At 39.5% G+C, this 21,924-nt stretch overlaps 1 protein-coding gene across 2 annotated transcripts in view; it reads left to right on the forward strand.

Moving 5' to 3' along the window:
- LOC124870631 (adenylate cyclase type 6-like) overlaps positions 1–21,924 on the forward strand; it is a 59,591-nt gene that overhangs the window by 1,829 nt on the left and 35,838 nt on the right. For both annotated transcript variants that reach the window (XM_047369450.1, XM_047369458.1), the window contains exons 2-3: positions 2,036–2,285; positions 2,360–3,299. In XM_047369450.1, the coding sequence (XP_047225406.1) occupies positions 2,266–2,285; positions 2,360–3,299 (960 nt within the window). In that variant the 5' untranslated portion in view covers positions 2,036–2,265. The remainder of the gene's footprint in view (positions 1–2,035; positions 2,286–2,359; positions 3,300–21,924) is intronic.

Consider the following 21,924-nt stretch of genomic DNA (forward strand, 5'->3'; position numbering starts at 1 on the left):
GTCAGACCAAACGTGGACATTTTGTAGTTAAAGCTGATGTGTTGCAGGGCAAATTGGCATACATAAGGATTTAAACAAATTTTACGACTACAGAACTAGGTTTCCAAAATCACAGTCCTTTAAAGGTCCTTCCGGTCTGCATTAGTCAGTATTAGAGCCGCAGAATATATTTCGAATTGGATCAAAATATCAAGTCTGTGCAGAAGACGTGCTAAACGGTGGCACAGTTGGTAGCACTGTTACCTTGCAGCAAGAAGGTCCTGGGTTCAACTCCCTGCCTGGGGTCTTTCTGCATGGAGTTTGCATGTTCTCCCCATGCATGCGTGGGTTCTCTCCGGGTACTCTGCCTTCCTCCCACAGTGAATTGCCCTTAGGTATGGATAGGTGTGTGCATGGTTGTTTATCCTTTGTGTCTCTGCATTATCCCATGTTGGACTGGTGACCTGTGTGTGTAGAAAATGCATGGAAGGATATGCAGACGACTGTTTAAATGCAGTGTTGCCTAGATTAATGTATCTCAAGTGCAATACAGCCAGGCTTTGCATGCTAATGATATAGTTGACCTGATATAAATTTTACACATAGTACCAGCTTGCATTATGAGAAGAAGGCAAGCTGATCGACACAGTGTAAGGCTTTGCACAATATTCTGCCTGGAGACATTGGGTCCTGACATTAATTTGGGTGGTGCTTTGACACGTAACACATACCTAGGTGTTGTTGCTGACCATGTACATTCTTTCATAGAAATGGTATCCCTGATGGCTGTGGACTCTTCTCGCAGGGCAACAGGCATTGCCACAGAGCAAAAAATATAGAGTAATAGTTTGAGGAGCACATGTGTATATTGATTTGGCCTCCGAACTCCCCAGATCTCAGTCCAGTGAAGCAGTTACGGAATGTGCTGGAAAAATAAGTCTGATCCATGGAGGCCTCTTACCTCTCAACTAACAGGACTGGAAGCATCTGGTCCTAATATTTTGGTGCCAGCACAACATCAGTAGCACACCTTCAGGGGTCTACCATGCCTTGACAGTTCAGAGCTACACTTATTAGACAGAGTGCCTTTAATTTGTGATGATTAGTGTATATTATAAAATGGATTCATTGCAGAGTTCTTATAGCTGCATTATGATAAGATAAAATAAAATATGACTTAATCAGTAGATAAATGCACACCTGAAAACCATACAAACAAGTCACAACAATCAAGAGAATACTTGAGGTATTCACTGACATACACACTGAAAGATGCAATGTTTTAGTGTTCTATCACTGTAAAGCTGCTTCTAGGTTCATCTTCTAGGTTGAGAGCTTTGCTTGATGGTTCAGCTCTTTCTTCACCTCAACAGAGCAGACACCTACATTGCTGCAAACGAAGCTCTAACCCATCTAACCATCCATCTCGTTCTTTATCCTATCTTTGCTCCTGAATAAGACACAAAGATAGCCGAACATCTCAGCCTCAGGAACAGACTAACCTCCAACATAAAGTAAATTAGGTATTTTTTGAACTAAAAAAAAACATACACACATCAGAAATCCTCTGCAATAACCTCTGATCTGGGGGATATTAAGTATGAAACTCTGATCTGACTTTCTAGATGTTTCTATTTATAGTTGTTATTTTGTTCCACAGGCCTCCAGAGTCTGTCACTTTGAATACAATATTACGGTTTTGAAAATGTCCTTCTGTCCGGCAGCTATTATCTGGATGTTTTTACTGTCTGTTTATCATTGATTGAGATTATAAACAGAGCTTCATGTCGTCCATCTGTTCCTTTTCCCTGGTTAACTCCAAAATGCTTTTTTAAGAGGTTATATCAGACAATGGGTTATACTGGAATCAAAAAGAGTGAAGTCCTGCCCACCCTGAAAAAGACAAATATCCACTATTTCCCCATTGTTGTTGAAGTTTTGATGGCTGTTCTCCAGTAAAACTGTCTTAGTATTTGTTACCTTTTATATGTTAATTTTTTGTCAAAGCATGATTGTCCTCTTTACTCTTCTGTATTTTTGACTTTCTCCCCTCCAGAGCCAGCAGAAGCCATGGAGATAGGCCTGGTACTTGAGTCTTATTGAAATTAGGCTCTGCTTGTTGGGTGTGGTACATCCATCTGGAGTTTGGTGTGCCAGTTGGCCCGCATCTGTTTACTCCTAGCCTTTGGCCGTGCAACGCGGCTTCTACAAACCTCTCCTCTCTTCGTCAAAATTTCGTCTAGGGGGATAAATGAGTGAACCGGTCGTAAGGGAAAGGGCTGGAACATGTACCAGAACCCTGACAGGTAAACAATAAGCTCCTGGAGGAAGTTAAAGGACTTCACTGACTCCACTGACTGTTGTTTCTCTACTCACACAGAATGTCCTGGTTCAGTGGTCTCCTAGTTGCCCGAGTGGATGACCGCAAGACTGCGTGGGGTGAACGCAATGGCAAGAAGTCCAAACGGAAGGGAGGCTCTTCTCTCTGCAGCCCGCGTTACATGAGCTGTCTGCGGGACCCGGATGCTATGGAGCCCCCTTCCGGAGCCCCCCTCCCTCAGCACCATCGCGGAGGGGTGGCTGGGGCTATTGGAGGTGGGGGGAACTTCGGTGTTCGCTGCGGATGGCAGGAGGATCACTACGGCAAGAGGGGAGGGGCTTCTGGGGAAGGAGTGGGGCTGAAATCAGTTGACTTGGGCTTCGAGGATGGCGAATTAAAAGGCAGAAAAGGGGGATGCAACGGAGGAAGCGGCGACATGGGAGATGAGAGTCCCAACGGAGCAGGAGGTGTGGTGACAGCTGCGGACTGCTGGCTGAGGGTGGTGCGAGTATTCCAGTCGAAAAAATTCCAATCCCGGAAACTGGAACGTCTTTACCAGCGTTACTTCTTCAGGCTGAACCAGAGCTCCTTGACCATGCTTATGGGGGTGCTTGTGATCGTGTGTGGCATCATGCTGACCTTCCACTGTGTCCACGCTGTTCCTGACGTGGCCTACTCATCAGCCCTGTCCGTGGCCATGGCTCTCTTCATGGCTCTCATGGTGGTTTGCAACCGCAATGGCTTTCACCAGGACTACATGTGGATGGTCAGTTACCTGGTGATTGGAGTCTTGTTGTTGGTGCAGGTGTTTGGAGTGTTCATGGTGGCGCCCAGGAGTGCTTCAGAAGGAATCTGGTGGTCTGTGTTCTTCATCTACATCATCTACACTCTGCTTCCTGTGAGGATGAGGGCTGCGGTGCTGAGTGGAGCAGTGCTGTCCATCATTCACGTGGTGACCACCTGGCAGATGAACCAAGAAGACAAGTTCCTCTGGAAACAGGTATGACCCGTTTGAAGTTTTGATGTCTGATTCTATTGCTGTCTCTTTGGTTATCGAATTTGAATGAAAAAGATATGAGTCACTTTGTCAGCTGCACTTTTGATACGTTTTTCAATAGTAAGTTGAATTAAGAACTTCAAGCCACCCCTAAATTCTGCCTAAATTCTGTAAAGGTGCTCTTTATGTGATCTATTGACAATCTCGTGGTTGGTTGTGAGCTCTTTTTAGAACAACCTTTCTGTGAAGCATGCAGCATACAGTTTGAAATATAAGATTCTTGATTTCACTGATGCCACTGAAAAAACAAGAATGATAAATCTCAGCAACCAACCTAAAGGTGTTTCTGCTGTACAAAATTGTTCGTACCTCTTGCAGATTTAAATTTAAAATCATTTTCATTCAAGAGCTTTGTTTCTGATATTTTGATATTTTGTCTTTTTTATTTACATAAAGGAATATCTAGGAATATAAGTGGCACATCAAAAATAATTTATACCCTTCTTAATAATCCGTGGAGAAATCTATATTGCCATTACAAGAATCAAACCCTTTATATAATTGCCGAGCAGTTTTTTGCAATGTTTCCACGGGTTTATTGACAATTTATCTTTGGTGATAAGCTCCAAGTCTTTGAGGCTGGAAGGCCTCTTTGCCATCACCCTGATCGTTAGTTTCCTCCACAGGTAAATAATATCTAGGCCCAACTGGGCTTCTTGCAGTAAGCCTCCCATAAAAACAGTTCCTGAGACATAAAGTTTTTTCCATCGACAATTCACATGAGTAAATATTATTTCACAATCTATCCAGTTTCTTACGTTTTTGTTGAAGCCTCTGGTGTTTAAGTGCTATGACTAGGTAGTAATTCGGATGCACAATAGCCAACAAATATATTTTAAAGGGTACTTGAAAATACCTTTAGAAAAATCTATGTCCGTTTTTGTTTTTTAAGAGATGCACCCATTAGAATTTGTAGACAGTTTTTAACTTTTTTAAATCTTTGGCCTGCTGATGCTAATCCAGTAGATTTCAGTTTCTCTTTAAGAACCAATTACAAAAGCAAGAGTAAAGAACAGCATTCAAAGTATTTATGTTCAGCCTCCTGGCTGTTGGTGGCCAGTATTTATCTATTTTATGAGCATGAGATATTGTCACGTTTTGTGTGTGTAAGAAAGCAGTTTTACTTTTATTTTGAAACTAAGCACCTTTTATTAGCATTGTTAACTTTGACTAGTTCTGTATCTATTTCCTAGAAAATGTGGACCCTTGCCTTCAATCTTAAATTTCCAAAAGTCTGCCACAAAATATTAAAATACAGCAAAACATAGCAATGTTCCTGTACTTCATTTAGCCTTCCTGTTATCTGCTAAAAGTCTCTCTCTTTTTAAGTAGCGACCTGAGTGAAGCCGACATGTCTTTGTATAAAGTTGTTCTTTTTGGGTAGCTTCTTAGATCTCTGTACTTCATCCAACTTCATTTTAAACTGCTCACTGATACTGAAGATAGCTTCTTTACTCTGTAACATTGTCCAAACCAAAGAGTGTTGTTAGTGCAACCTGGTAGTTAATAAGTATGGTGCGTTCACTGATCAGAAATGTATTTTTGAAGACTGGTTAAGCTGAAAATCAGATGATTCCAATTAATTTCTCAGTGCACCTCTAGTGTTTTATGCTAATGTTATAGAATTTAGACCAAGCCATGATGAGACTTGAGAATTTTGCTCTGCTTGTGTTTTCTAATTAAAAGGTGCTGATTATGGCTGCTCATTATGGTGCAAACAATATATTGCAATATCTGTGTGTGGAATACTAATATTGGATGGGACTGTTCAGAATGCAATAATTGTTTTGTATATAACAAGTGTCATGAACTACTGCTTTGAATCCAAATAATATTTCCAGCCTGTTGGACAGAGTCTTCCTGCAGCAGAGGCTCACATCTGATACTGATGATAGTGTCTAAAGATCTAAAGGTCACTGGGAGTGTTGGAAACATTTTAATGACTTAAAACAACGAGCGAGCAAAATGTGGATTGTTTGCAACTTATATTTCCATCACAATTTAACATATTCCTTCAAAGCAAACACACAGTTTCCACACAATTGTACAGCCCTAATTCTAAATATATTTTTAACACAGACCTATATTCACAAAAAATAAAATAACAAGATAACTTGTTAAAAACAACATTTTCAATCTTACTTTTACAGTTCTCTTTTTACTTGGGATATGCCATGATTTGGCTATTTTAAATAGTTTATGCTGAATTGGAAGAGATAAAACTATTCAGCATACTAAACAGCAAGCAGTATCATCAGTTACTAATTAATAATAACTAGTAACCTCACACCATGTCTCACTTTTGTTTCCTGAGAAAAAAGATATAGATTGTGCAACACTAAAGTCTTTGTGCAGCTAAATGATTAAACAGTTTTATTTTTTATATTACTTTAAATTAACAAATTACTTTTGATTATTTAGCTAATTGGTTATTTGTGGGAACAAGCTGTACACACTGTAATGCCTGTAATCTTATCATGCTATAAAAAGGACGTGTCAAATGGCAAACCTACAGAGAGACACCTCTTTTCGCATCCGGTCTGCATGAAACAACAATGGCATTCATATCAAGTGGCGTCCCTCGCCACTTTATGAATCGCTGTCCACTCAATGTCAGTTTCAGATCAGTTTTAGTATAAATGAGATAGTGAAGGAAATGTCAGCCTGCAGGTTGCTAGATTTATCCATGTTTTTTACTGGATAGCAAGTAAACTTTCAAGGCTTTGCTTACAAACACCAAAAAAGTGAGTTGAATAAGGTCATAATATTTAAATACATATTTTGGCGCACTTGAGTTAAGGATGTCTGCTTATTAAATGTTATCACTTGAACATTAATGGACTCCTGACCGCATGGCTTCATGTTTGGCTGTACTGAAACACCCACTTGATATTTACGATGGGGTGATAGTGCGTGAACTGGCAGCACAGCCGCTGCAGTGTGAACTGCACGGCTGTGATTTTTCACCGTGCTGGAGGTGTGTATTTGGGGCTTACAGGGTCTGGCTGCACAGTGTGCCACTTGTACGTCATGCCAAGGACCTGGGGGCTCGCTGAAGGTCAGTGGGCTGAATGAACCACTTCGACTGGACAGCAGTGTGTGTCTGTTTGCTGCTCTGTGACAATGGGAGAATACCATGATATAAAGCAGCAACACTCAGATCTCTGTGCTCTCTCACAAAGGACGCTTTGTACTTTTCTGTACTGGTGGGGTGACAGGGGTGAGGCCATAAGAGAGGACGGAGGGAGCCGCAGAAGGGGGGTTGTTTCGGCTGTTTGGCTCTTTTACTATTTTAGCTGCTTTACGACTGTCTCCTCCTCGGGGAAGAGTTATGTAAAGCATAACGGGAGGGCCATTAGGTGAAAACAATGGGAGGATATCAGACTTAATGATTACTGATTGTCTGAGGTATGCATTCATTACGATATCCTTTCAGATATTTGCCCTGCTGCTGAATCCGTTCTCAGTAAATAACTCACTTCATATTGTGACTGTTAATTATAAATTCAATACAAATGAAGGGACAAACATAAGGGCTCGATGGGAACTCAGTATTTACAGTGCGCCGCCTAGCATCCTGCATGATATACCGTAGCATTATCCATCAGCGTTGTTTGCCATCGTTGAGCGAATTAATGTCATGAGATACCTGCAGCCCAGCGAGAGCAGCATATCTCTGAGATCGTCTCTGTATTGTTTGACATGGTTATTACACTGTCATCAATCACTGATTCTTGCTTTTCTGCAAGTATTTCCTCTTTCTCCAAACACTCATTAACCTCAGGGGCACTATAGTGTTGATGATGGCAGTGGATGATTCCAAAGTCAAAAGGACCAATCCTTCTGATTAAGATTTATGATTTCACTTCCTGTATACCTTTTAAAATAAGATAAACAGTGTTACAAAAAAAGAAAAGCTAAACAGTGTTTATTTTAGTTTGGTAGCAGACTGGAGCTTCAAAAGGTACTTCCACGGTAGAGCAGTGGTTCCCATAGTTGAGGTCAAGACCTGGACTTGGCCTATAGAAATTAAACTTGGATAAAGTTTTTAGGAGCGTGGTAGAAGAATATAGTTTTAAATGTGAATTTCATTGATGGTAAGACTTAGAAGCTTCGTCTTAAACTTAAACGGTTACATTAAAAGACACTTTTTGAAACTGAAGAAAAAGGAAGAGAACAAAACTGATGCATCTTAGCCAGATCATGCATGTGCAGTAGTCAACACTGAAATCGGATTGACTAAGTTCTGCTTTGGAGTTGTCCATTCTGTATACATTCAAATACCACCCACTGAATGGAAATGACTCCCTAAAGCGGCAGAGTTGTCACATGAATGTTTAACAGTCAAAATAAAATCTCTAAAAACCATTTTTAAAATCTGGCGCTGAAGCAGACTGATTTAGAGCATCCAACAACAATATATGGCAAGGTTGGGAATTAGCACTAATCACTGTCTAAATGAAGGTACATTTACAAAGTAGTGGATAAATTTAATCCACAGGGGGAAATGTCTGCAACTGACCTTCCTGGGACGGCACCTGAGCTGCTGCTGACTGGTGTAAATGCCATAATTAGTACAAGATCAACTGAACAGTAATGTGGTGATACATTCGAGGGGTAAAGTAGCAAAAACATCCAAACTTTCTCAAAAGAAACCAAAGAATCAACCGAAAGAAATGACCTGCTTCTGCTTTTTATTTTGTCCTATCTAACTTTAGCACTAATGAGTTTTTGGTGTTTTTATCACCGCCTTTCTTCAGACTTGCTTTGCCAACTGATCATTAGTTAGTTTTTTGTTTATTTAGTTTATTGAAAAGGGACCATGTATAGGAGTATTATTCTCAGGGAAAAATATGCTTTATACCAGATTTTGGTTCTCAGAGCTAATTTCCATCTGTAGTACCTGAAACACAAAAACATATATTACACAAAGAACAGTACAAAGACCTCACCCTCACTTTAAAAAATCTGCACATGAAGAGAGAGCTGAGCCGAAAAGCAAAGCTCTCAATTTACTGGTCGGTCTACGTTCCTACCCTCACCTATGGCCATGAACTTTGGGTCATGACCGAAAGAACGAGATCACGGATACAAGCGGCTGAAATGAGCTTCCTCCGTAGGGTGGCCGGGCACTCCCTTAGAGATAGGGTGAGGAGCTCGGCCATCCGGGAGGAGCTCGTAGTAGAGCCGCTGCTCCTCCACATTGAGAGGAGCCAGTTGAGGTGGCTCGGGCATCTATACCGGATGCCTCCTGGACGCCTTCCTCGGGAGGTGTTCCAGGCACGTCCCACCGGGAGGAGGCCCAGGGGACGGCCCAGGACACGCTGGAGGGACTATGTCTCTCGGCTGGCCTGGGAACGCCTTGGGCTCCCCCTGGAGGAGCTGGAGGAGGTGTCTGGAGAGAGGGACGTCTGGGCGTCTCTGCTGAGTCTGCTGCCCCCGCGACCCGGTCCTGGATAAGCGGAAGACGACGAACGAACGAACAGTACAAAGAAACCACACAGAGCATATATACAGTTATAGTCATGAGATTGTTCATTCCCTAATAAAACTTTAAAAAATGAAAAAATAATTAAAATAAAAACATTAAATAATAAAAGTATTGCTACAACATCCTATTCTTATACAGCTTCCCTCAGAATATGTGGCTATTGTCATAAAATTACACTTTTCCCCAGATAATCATTTAATATGCTAATGTGTAGAATAATGTGAAATATGGTTATTTGACTGTTACAAATGTCATTTTAGTCGATCAGGCTTTATAATTGTGAATTACAATTTATATTTGAAATACTGTTTAATATAAAGTCTTTTGAAAACAACGTACAAATAAACTAAATAATACATTAGATTTCAGCATTTTTGGGATACTTTATCTATTTAAGTTAAGTAAATGGGTATGAAATGGTTAGTTGATAGGTATAAAGTGGAAGTAAGAAGGGACTTTATGGCAACCCGTGGTGGCTTAGATTTACAGAATTAATCAGATAGATAACCACAGAAGTTTTCCTTAGAAATGTAGAAATATAGAAATGTAATTTATTTGTCTTTTTTTGCTTTTTTTTTCTACAAACAAGGCAAATATTACACTAAAGTGAATTTGAAACATATGGTCTTGTAAAATGTTTTGATTGTTTGGAACAAGTTTCCACCCCAATCTGTGGGACTATACTAAGGACAAGTTTTCCAGCTAAAGGTTTTTATAAGCTCCTTTAATAAATGTTTTGCTGGAATTGAACAATAAAATATGCTCTTCTGTGTGGATTATTTTCAGTGGATTACAAGATGAGCCGCAACTTTAGTTTAGAGCTGTGATAAAATGCAGTCAGTTAACAAGAATCAGAGTTTTACAGCACAGTTTTTTTATGTGTTGGTGTCCTTTGGGTTAAAATCATCAGTGTTTTTTACTAACACAGAAGCCATGGATTATCTTCATTTACTTTGCTGTTGTTACACCAGTTGGGTTCATGAGCTCTGTTGCAAAAAGTTTGACTTGGCTAAATCTGAACCTTGATTTCTGAATAATAATGCTGGTGAGTGAATGGATCCTGAAGGTTTGCTGACGGCGTTGCTGACAGCCGGCTATGCGACGTTATGTATCCTGTTTGCCTGTAACACAAGTAAAACAGATCATTCAGGTTGGGTTTTAGTTTCCGTTGGGAACTGTTGTGCTCAAAGCATCTGAATTAACCAGGATACAATGCCACATCTAAACAGGGCCACAGAAATTCAAAACAGTCTTAGATCTTGTTTAAAATACCTTGAAAGTGCCATAAAGCTCAGACTTTTCTGGTCAAATCTTTCTTGTATATTTATGTGACTTAATGTCAATTTAAAGACAAATTGTACTCAAAAAATGACAACATTGTTCGTTTTTGAGACTAAAAAGGTCAACATATTCCTTTAATGCATATACTATTAACAAAGTGAATGTGACCCTCAGCTTAAAACTTGTCAATATTCCAGAGTTTTACAGCATTTTAAAGACAAGTTTATCTGACAGGTACCAAAAGGGTTGTAGTTCAGTCATTAGACCAATTCATTGTGCAAAATATTACCTAATGCAATCAGACAAATCTTGTTACAAAATGTTGAACCTGATTACAGTGCATTCTTGCATGAAAATGAGTATTAGCATGTTTATTCTGATCGGGGTTGCCTGTGTTTTCTTTTTTTCACTGTTGTGCCAGCTGAATCTGTCACGTCAGACCTGTGGCGACTCTTGCACTCAATCTTGAGGGTCTCTGGTCTCTAAATATGGACTACTTTATGTTCCACTCTTGAAATTAATGGCATTTTGTCCCAACAAGTCAATAATAAGCCATTCAGGCTCAGTGATTGTTTCCTTAACTGTACTGCATGTTTGTTTTTACAGCTGCGTGCCGAAGAAGCGAGTGGCCACTCCAGGATCTTATTGTGTGCTTTTCCTCATGCTTACACAATACAATTCAGTACATAGCAGCCTGAAGTACCTTGATGTGCAGGGATTGTTCATATAAACCTTTTCTGGTGTAGATGTCCTGTTACATACAAGCTTCTCTCAAGTCTTTGTTTTTGTGATCTTCAGCTGAAATCAATTAGCCATAACTGTTTAGTTTGGACATTAGTGCATACACTCGTTCCACCCATCATTTCAAGCACCTAAGCTCCCCCGTTCCTTGTTATAGTTGACGCCTTCCCTTTTTGCCGCTGTCAAATGTTTGTCAGAACTGCTGCTGTTTGTTATTCTATTGGAAGTTACATCACAAAACAGCGGTCCTGCCTTCACGTGTGGGTGTCCATTCGGCCGTGCAAGCTGACATGTTCTGCATGTTCTTCTCCCCGGTGTTCGATCAGACAGCTGCAGCAGGCACATTTCAGGCACTCAAAAGTTGCACACTGGTCTCTGTAGATAAGCTTACCAATGAGGTCTTCGGTTTTGGCACATTCTTAACCCCAGACTTTTTGTCCCCTGACAATGGTTAGCCTTGCTTTGTGAATGTTGTTGACATGACTGCTGCAAGAGGTCAAAGACTGGTTCCTAAAAATACCAGGCCCTCTGTGTCTCTACGAAGTGTTGCGTCACAGCGAACAGTCTTATCAGACTTTGCGCCAGAGCAACAGGCAGGCCGCTCCATCAGCCCTTTTTCTCTGGATATGCACAGGCCTGCATTTTCACAGCCAGTCCAGCATTTTTGTTATCTTACACTGTTTTTTTGTGTGTCTATTATTGTATGTTAATGAAGCATTGCCTGGATCTTTAAGCTCTGAAAATATTGGGTTATGACCTAAAAACCATTAAGGTTTAGTGGGTTCATTTGTAATGTTTTGTAAAATGTCATGCCTTGCAGATGAGCTCATACCCTTTGAACTTTGTCACATTTCGTCACATTTCAACCACAAACCTTTATGCATTTCATTAGAACAATATACAATAGTGCATAACTGCGAAATGTAAGAACAATGAAACATATTTAACGTTTAAAAAAAAAAGAAATATTTGTCTCACATTTGAAATCTTTTCAAAATAGCTCAAGCTCAGTCCGAATCTATGGAGAGTTTCTGTGATCATACATTTTTAAATCTTGCCATAGATTCCAAATTATATTTAGATGGGACTTTGACTAGGCCACTCTAACAAATGAATATGCCTTGATCTAAACTGTTTAAGTTGAGCTCTTGCTGTATGTTAATGTTCTCCTGTTGCTAGGTGAACTTCTACCCCAGTCTTGTTTTCTGCAGCCTGTTAGGTTTTCTTCCAGGATTGTCCTGTTCTAGGTTCATTCATCTTCCAATCAGCTCTGACGAGCTTCCTTGCCCTTGCTAAAGAAACGCATCCCCACCACATGATGCTTCCACCACCATGTGTTATCGTGGTGATGTATGTTCAGAGGAATATGCGGTCTTAGTTTTCTGCCACACGTAACGTTTTGCAACCTAAAAAGTTCAATTTTAGTATCATTTGATCAAGTCACCTTCTTCTACAACATGTTCACTTTGTCCCCTACATGGTTCGTGGCAAACAGCAAAGCAGACTTCTTATATATTTCTTTTAACAATGGTGTTCTTCTTGACACTCTTTCATAAAGGTCTGATTTGTGGACTGCACAACTCAGTTATTTTGTCAACAGATTCTCCCACCTGAGTTATGGATTTCTTCAGCTCCTCCAGAGTTACTATAGGCTTCTTGGCTGCTACTCTGATTAATACTCCCCTTGCCTGGCCTGTCAGTTTATGTGGATGGCCATCTCTTAGAAGTTTGTAAGATAATTAATTGAACAGCAGTCTGTGAGATATCCAAAGTTTGGGAGACTGTTTTATTACTTAACTCTGCTTTTAACCTTTCCACAACCTTTTCCCTGATCTGCCTGGTGTGTTTCTTGGTGTTCACAATGCTGTTCTCTAATGTTGACAGAAAAAACAGTTTTTATACTGAGATTAAATTACACATAGGTGTATTTTATTTGCTAATGACGTGACTTTTAAACGCAAAGGTTGCACTCTATTGAGGGGCATATGAGTAAAGGAGGTTAAATAGAAATGCACACAGCACTTTCCAGATCTTTATTTGAAATAATTTTCCTTCCAAATAATGTGTTGATCTATCCCCTAAAAGCCTGATAAAATATGTTTGAGTTAGTAGTTGTAATATAACCCACACCAGACATTAAAGAATCTGGTAAGATCAGCAAAGAACTTGTGCATTTGTGTCATAGCAAATCTTCCAATGAACCCACTGAAGCAGCTGTTCTAAGCTTCACAGCAGTACTTAGTGCAGAAGTAACCTTGTGTGCTTTCTGCATCTAGATGATAGACTTGGATCTAAGCGGAGGAAGTGTCAGCCTGTGATGATCACCTGTGCAAAGCTGCCGCTTTAGAACAGAGCACGGCCGTATTAAAGAGGAAGGAAGAAGCAGACGAGGCCGTGCGTTGGGACGAGAATCTGATATTCTCCACACGCACTCCTTCCACAGCCTCCTTGATCAATAATTTGTGTGTTTAACTCAGCTGTGGCATTTTAACAAGGATACCTGTCACACGTGTTCTTTGCTCATGGCTGGGATTGGGTGCAGACAGGTGGGATTCCTCATACATGCAAACACAAAAAAGTACAGTTCACATAGAAAGAAATCGAAATTTACACCTTGGCATAAATACATTTTGCACACTTTGTTATTGTGCAAGTATTTTGTTATTACAGAGACACATTATTGTATGCAAACAATCAAACATACCATCACCAAGTATCAGCCAATCTGATCTGGGAAAGCAGTTATTAGTTTAGCATCACTTGTGAGACTGACAGGTGAAAAACAGCATTGCTAAGTGTCTCCGTCAGTGCTCGTGTCGAGTTGGTCCAGCAGCTGCCATGGAAACAGCTACGACTCAAGCAGCCGAGACCCAGTTTCTTCCCTGTTGACTGAAGTAACATTTTAAAAGAAGAAAAAAAAGGAGGGGAAATTTGTTGAAATCAGGTCAAAATTGATTTGTTGCGTTTAATTTTCCCTCTGAGAAGGTAAACATTTCTGGGCAGGTCTTGGTGTGTTGAGATGGGGTGTTGTTTGGATGGATTTCTGCTCTGTTTTCCTCCCTCCCCACAGTCCAGATGAGACAGTCCATAATTAAACATGACGATGATGGGGACTAGATCACATGAGAGGAGGTGGTAAGTGGGTGGGGGTGGTGGGGGGTTTCGCAGGACCATGTTTGTTAGTTGTCTGTTTCAGATGAGCTTATCTGTGGTCAGCTTTCTGTGACGGTGCAGTTTTGTGTCCTTGTTGCTGTGTAAACGTGCTTTGGCACTCCAAGTAATACAGATTTTCAGGAATAAATGTTTACTCTTCAGTCTGTAGGCTTGTTAGTAGAGCTATTTTTTTCTTCTCTAAATAATAATGTGAATGCTACAGTAGTGTTTGAAATAATCACAGCCCAACATCACTAACCAACACTAACCGACACAATAACTGCTTTGGTAGACATTACTTAACTAACATCTATAGTACATGTTAGTTAAGTTATAAGTTAGTGTAGTAGAGTAATAGAAAATCAACAGGCTCAACAGGTTGCTCATTTTGTGTAAATAAATCATTTATGAAGTGGCATGTTCAAAATAATAGGGTAACAATAGAAGGTCGACATTTACTTTGGAGTACTGTGCCACTTAGAAGATACCTATGTGAAACCAAGCTATCATCAAGAAGCCCCTGTAAAGCCCATTGCTGAGAAAAACGTCAACAACATTCAAATATTAAACTATTCAGTTCTTTCAGGATGGCTATGACTTCTTCTATTTGTAACTTTTCTAAATATTTTCACCCATGACTATGAAAGATGGAGGCTTTCAAATCAAATCACGCGAACCTCTTGTGCTCAAACTTTCAGCTAGAAATCAATCAGATCTTTCACCATTTTTATAAAACAAAAATCTCAGTTTAGGCTAGCATATAGGCTGATATAATAATTAGCATGTTAGCTAATGCTAGCATAATACCATGCATGATAATATTGGTTAATTTTTGATATTGCTAGCTAGCTATTAGAACCTTAAGTTAGCATTTTGCTAAAGCCAGCACAGACACTCCTTTAAGCATAGATGCTGGTGCTAGCTAAGAATAGAGTAACATTCAAATGTTTGCATCTATAATCAGCTTTTACTAGCATATTAGCTAGTACTAGCTTTCTAAGGGAATTAGTTAGTTTTCAAACTAAACTTATTTTCAAATCTTGTTTGAAACAATTTTTACATAGACCTTCTTCAAAGAGATTTAAAAAAATTTTTTTCTGCTAATGTATTTGAAACAGCCCACCCATTTTTTGTATATAATTTACATTGCAGTCTTCAGTAAGTGGCTGTTTTATGTAAATGGATTTGTTTTCTTGTAGTTGGTTTTTTCTGTTTTGCAACTCCTTTAAATTAATTCGACAGCACTTTAGCAGAGTTTTTGTTGTCGCAGCTGTCCCTCAATGTGTTGTCTGTTCACAGTATGTGAAACTGGGCAGCCCTGTGGGAGGTCCATGTGTCTCACAAAAAAAGAAAAAAAAGGGCTTTAGTTATGCAAATTTCGTTCTCATTTGAATAATAAAAATAATAATAATAAATAAACAAACACATTTTGGCACCTCCAGCGGCAGAAAGCTTCAATAGTCGCACTCTATTCACAGAAGTCACACCCGCCCACTTGCCAAATGTGAGGTGTGTAGTTTTTCAGTGTTAGGACCCCCCAGCTTGTCCCTGCTCCGTGCTTACAGAAACATGACTGAGGAAAGATGACCTTCAGCAGTATTGGGTTTAACTGTCTTTATATTTCAAGGGGATTGATTGTGACTCAGCTGAACATTAATTATGTAATATGTGGTAGGGACTCGTGATTTACTAGAATTGTTCAGAAACGTACAAGTTTTTAATCATTTACAGCAGAAAATGTACAAAAATCACCAATCCTAAGCAAGACATAGTCCTCTGTTGTAATGCATACATATTCTGATAGTGAAAACAGGAGTCTTTCCCTCCTCAAGGATGTCTTATTGAGTCTAGCAAGTGTTTCAAAACATGTTTTCTTAACAGTATGAGTGCTGTAACAAATCTGAGTAGCAGGAACAAATCTTAAAACTTATCTTGGTTTAGAAGATCTTTTGCCCCGTTGAAGATGTATCCCAGGCAGTTCATTTATTTGATCTTGCATTTCCTATTTAAATGTACAAAATAATTACAATTGTCAGCTACTAATGGAGTCTACAATAAACTACAATCAATAAATGACTAGATTTGTTTATCATTTGCTGGAAAAAGTACCACTGAGATTTGTTTTTCTGTTAAACTAAAGCTGCCTACAAAGACCATCTCAGTTTGCTACGAAGTGCACCACTACCATTTGGACTTTTGAAGATAAAATAGAAGAAAAAACACTTTAGGGCAAAGTTTCCAGAAGCTTAACCTATTGCTCAATAATTTTCTGCCTCAAAAACTTTAAATAGTTTAACTTGGTAGTTATGTTTAAGAAGTATATGGGTCTGAAAAAACCTGATTGGTCATAATTTCTAAATGTCAAGGAAAATTAGCTTCCAGTATTTTTTTTTCCAGCTACAGCATACTTACTGATATTAATTTATTACACTGAATTAGGTAATTAATAAAATATACAAATTTGTATTTCTTTGAAGTGTATCACAGCCAAGTCAAAGAGAAGTTGGATTTTCTTGTTTGTATGATTGTTTTATTAAAAAATTAATTCTGTGATTTTTCTTTGGCCTAAATATTTAGTTTATATTTAGATCCAATAGAGATTTAAAAAAAATTTTTTTTAATGCTGCAAAACTGGTACTAGCGTGGTTGTTTATCTCCATTTATCCTTTCCACTGCCGAAAGCACTGACTTGAGCCCTATAAAACTGGTGCTAACTCAGCACCTAGTCTTTTCTGGAGGCAGGCTAAGAGCCAAAAGTGGGCCAAAATGTTGTGAGCACCATGTTCAAGAATGCTTTGTCAGTTTCGCTTTCAATAATTTAGGATAACATTAACAAAAACGTAAAACTTCAACTTTAATAAACAAAAAAAAAAAAAGTCTTCATCTTGTTTCTTTTGTTTGGTTTAATGTTTCTTATTATATAGTTAACGTAGATCAATGCACTACACAGAGCTGTGCTTGCTATCACTACTTTCAGTTAAATCTGTAAATTTGATTTTTGACTGTTAAGCTGTCTTAAAAGACTAAACATAGTTAGTCTTTTATTATAACCAGGTGGTGTTAACAACTGCTTAAAATAGTGAGTACAATAGGTCAGGATTCACAACCATTGACTGTTGTTTAAAACAGGATTAATGAATTAATCTGGTGATGGTAAAATACCTACATGCAGGGATTAGGAGACAAATACTGTGATGTTGTCATCCTGTTCAGTGGTCCTGCACAGATAATCAAATTACAACATGGAGGGGAAAAAAAAGATACCGGAAGAGATGTTTATACTGACGTAATGACGTGGCACTGACCTCACTCCTTGGTTGTGGAAAACTAAATCTGTGTTTAAAGAAACCAATTAAGAAACCAGTCCTGGTTTTGCTTTGGAAGCCCCGTGGTGGTCTCCAACTCAGAAATGGGGACTCGAGTCCGCTGCTTTGACTGGATTTGCACAAAAGCCACAAAGACTTCTAACTTGACTTCGCCTCAAGCTCTAAAGAATTGAGACTCGACTTGGAATTAAAGTCTGAGACTAAAGTCCCAGTAAAACTTTTAATCTAATGTAATCCAGGGTTAAGTCAGTAACTGCAGCTTGTTAAACCAAATGATTAATGCTGTCCCCTCTGACTCACTGTACTACATGCAAATGTCAGAGTAATGTTATGTACGGCATGTATAGGTTCTCTGTAATGTTTCTGGAGAGTATGTGCCATTAAAAGAAGTTACAACAAGCCTATACATTATACTTTTTTTACTTCATGCTACCATCAGATAGCATTTACAGTATACAAGCCAAAGACCACAGCTCTGATAGAGATGCACATATTTTCCTGTATTAGATTTGTTATTCAAGGACATCTGTGGACTATGGGCTATTAAAAGTTTATACTCACTAGCAGATGTTAACCGATTTGTACTATTTGTCTTTAAAAATAAAGGCATTTATATGTTTAGTGGGGTGAATATTATATTTTAGTCGTTTTCAAAACAACTCGGTCTTTAAATGTTAAATATTAATTTGGTTAAGTGTTTTAGGCAGACTAGACTGCATAAATCAGATGGGAGAATGTTTATTTTCAGTTTGCTTGATTAGAAAATTGATCCTCAAAAATCTAAGACTTGACTTGGATTTAGGAAAACTGACTTGAGGACATGTCTACTCCAACTCTTGTCCATGGAGGCCACAGTCGTAGTTTTAGAAGTTTCCTGCACTTCTGATTCAGATAATTAAATTCCCTGTAGTGCATAAATGAGCCATTTTAAGCCACTGAGTTTAAATCAATGGTGAAAATGTCAATGGTGAAAATGTCTAAAACTTGTAGAATAACGTTCCCTAAGGTCTGTAGTTGTATACCACTGCCACAAAATGTATGAGAAAATATTGTTTTATCACTAGAACTAGACCTCCCCTGTATGGGCTAGACCATTTTGAAATGTTGCTGAACTATAGCGTTTTGATCGACAAAGACTCTTGCTTTCTGATTCATCATGTCTTTTATATTGTGTACTGAAACACAGACTGCCTGCATTAGCATTTAAAATGTGATTATGTTGTTTGTTTAAAAAAACAGCAGGACCAGCATTGTTACAATAGTTAAAATGTGTCATTGGAATATAAAGTAAGGCCAGGTAGAACCAGTGCGATTAACCAGACAATACAGAATGGTTCTCTCTCTGTTTAAATTACACTTCTTCATATTTGTTACAACTTTGACAAAATTTGGAAAATAAGAACAAGGCAGACTAAGAATAGCTTCTGTCACAGAGATTTATGATGTCTTGGAAACATCCTGGAAACTAGTTTCCTGAGAAACCTTCCTCTACTGTTCATCACAGATTTGCTCCACAGGTGGTTGGTCTCTAAAATATTTTTTCTATTCTGCTACTTTGATGGTGCTTTATGCACCGTGAAACACAAATATCTGTCAGTGCGGCATCAGGGTCAGCTGACGCCCAGCTCCAGACAGATGGTGCAAAGACCGCCCGGCTGAGTTAGGGGAACAGGAAGAGAAGGAGGGGTTTGACTCTTTATCTGTGGCTGGGGTTCTGGTCATTTTAGATAAGGGCAAGCTGTGTATAGACATTACGCTCACTCTGAGTACACAAACCAGCAACTGCTTGGCACCAAACACACATATCCCCTGTGAGAAAGACTAAAAGTGAAAGTGAGTACAAATTCACAGGAAAAATTAATGAAATAAAATAGATGGAAATAATTGAAGTACGCTCTCAAGGTGCCAATCTACAGGATTGACTCTTATGTTGTGTCATCTGGCTGCACTGCAATTTGTTTCTCAGGTGTTCCAGTTTGTTTTATTTACAAAGCTGTTGTAGACAATTGCAGATAGTCCTCTTTCAGTGGTCTTAAAACAACAAAAATATTCTCAGAGTCATTTCTTTGCCAAAAAAAGTAAATGCTTGGTTGGATTATGTTTGAACATTAAGTTCATCCATTATAAAAGCAACTCTGTAAAATATCCATGGAAGTGTACACCAGTGCTTAAACTGCTCACTGTACCAGGATCTTCATCACGTTTCCCCTGGATTTCGTCAAATTCTTTCATGAAGCTGCTGCTTTTGTTCCGCTTGGAACTGCTGCTGCTTCCACTCGGACGGCCTGTCCTGGCGGCTCCAGAGCCTTGGATGCTCCATCATCAAGCCGTCCTCCAGTTCCTTAGCTAGTGCATCTTTCCCACGCTTTGCAAAGTCTGCAGTGGTGCAAAATCAGAAAAAAATAAAATACATTGGGTTCAGTTATAGAATCAACAAATTAATAGTCAGTCAGTCATTTTCTACCGCTTATTCCATAGTGGGTCGCAGGGCAGCTGGTGCCTATCTCCAGCAGTCTATGGGCGGGGTCACCCTGGACAGGTCACCAGTCCATCGCAGGGCAACACACAAACAACCATGCACACACTCATTCATACACCTAAGGGCAATTTAGTGTTACCAATTAACCTAACAGGCATGTCTTTGGACTGTGGGAGGAAGCCGGAGTACCCGGTGAGAACCCACGCATGCATGGGGAGAACATGCAAAACTCCATGCAGAAAGACCCCAGGCTGGGAATTTAACCCAGGACCTTCTTGCTGCAAGGCAACAGTGCTACCAACTGCGCCACCATGCAGCCCTCAACAAATTAATACTTGGAATAAAATAAAAAAATCACATTGTGTAGAAAGTGCATATGGAGGGTCATCTTCCATGGTCCTAAAGCTCATGTGTACAGCTGCTAAGGGGGTCTTTTTCATGGTTTTAATTCCAAAGTCAGCCTTAGTTTCCTTTGATAGGAGATGTTTGAGAACGTTGATCCCTGGGACAACATCATCAGAGAAGACTGTGGCTGTGCTCACCTTCCTTGTAAACTGCTCAAATGGTTCAAGACAGATCATTATTTTCTCAAGCAAGACCCACTGTGGGTATTGAGGGCAGCTCATGGTCAGCAAAATAAGCAGACAGTGCTCGCTTCTGTCGCTTCAGTCAGACTCTACCATGTAGTAAGTGCTATTCCACCTGGTTTTGATGTCCTGCTGCAGGCATTTTGGTTGCTTGTTCATCTCGAACTGGATATCTTGCAGCCGTGATTATGCCACTGGAGAATGTTTAAAGTATCCGACAATCTGTGTCGCACATGCAACTGTATCACTCACAGCACACTGTGACAGAAGTCCCTCGTTGACTACTAGTTGCATTATGTGCATCGCAGCCGACACTACGCACCCCTATGTTATCTATCGCCTTTCTCATGTTGCTAGTGTTGTCCCTCAAATTTACATGGATTTGCTCAATTGAATTTGCCACTTGTCAAACATTTCCTATCACTTCACTGGTGTTTGACCCACGAAGGTTTGTCGCATTTAATATTGCACTGTGTGGCACGAAGCTCTCATCCAGCCAGTGTGCTGTTAAAAGTGAAAGTGACACAATGCAAACATCTGAGCTCCAGATGTCTGTCATGAAACTTCTTGTTTTGATATCTTTTATCTCTTTTAATACTTGTTTTCACACTTCACCAGGAAGTTCAGGCTCTACCTAAACTTTCTGGTCATTCGTGACAATTATTTTCGGCTTACCATTTTGTAGTGTGGCTGCAGACGATTAATTAGCAGCCGGAATCCCTGATCCAGAACAATTGAGAGTTGCTTCCCATCCATGACAATAAAGTTCAGTAAGCTTTCAGTGATTGTTGTTGCCTGCACACCATTAGGTAGCAACTTTTCATGCCGTCTCCTTTTTGTTTATTCTGTTAAATGAACTCATTGTGCTCTTTAGGGTGAAATCTCTGGAGATGCTTGATTAAGTTGGTTGTGTTGTAACTTCAGGTTTTAGTACCACCTCTTGGAACATTCACTGCACGTAGCCGCTGAATGTCTTGGCTGAGGTAGTGTGAAAAGTTCTAGATGACTGATCCTTTCACTCTTTTCATTTTGAAAACAACGTGAGCCTCTGTGCGGCTAGCACATGCGTGTTGCTAGCACATGACGTCTCTCACAGTACGCAGCATTTATATAAATGCTGCATAGATCTGCCCCTATGGATCGAGCTCATTGCCACGATACTCGATCTAGAATTTTCTTCAGTATCGGGACCAATGAAGATATTAATATCGGATCAGTGGATCTCTATACAACGGCCATTGTAAAGATGTGCAGAAAACCCTTAAAGTAAATTCTTGTAATGCGTACTTGCTTGCTCCAAGATGGTTCTCCTTGCTTCAGTTCTCTATCAGTTGTCTAACAGTGAGATACAGAACTGCAGCCTTCAGAAATGGAATATTTTTTTATTTGCACTACTTTTCCGGTCAGAACACAATCTGTCCTAGGACAAAAATATCTAAAGATAGAATGTTTTTAGATTAACTTTTCACTCTGAATTCTCCTCATTTGAAAAAAGAGTATGAACAGTCAT

Source organism: Girardinichthys multiradiatus, chromosome 1, assembly GCF_021462225.1.
Source record: "Girardinichthys multiradiatus isolate DD_20200921_A chromosome 1, DD_fGirMul_XY1, whole genome shotgun sequence".
Classification (NCBI taxonomy): domain Eukaryota; kingdom Metazoa; phylum Chordata; class Actinopteri; order Cyprinodontiformes; family Goodeidae; genus Girardinichthys; species Girardinichthys multiradiatus.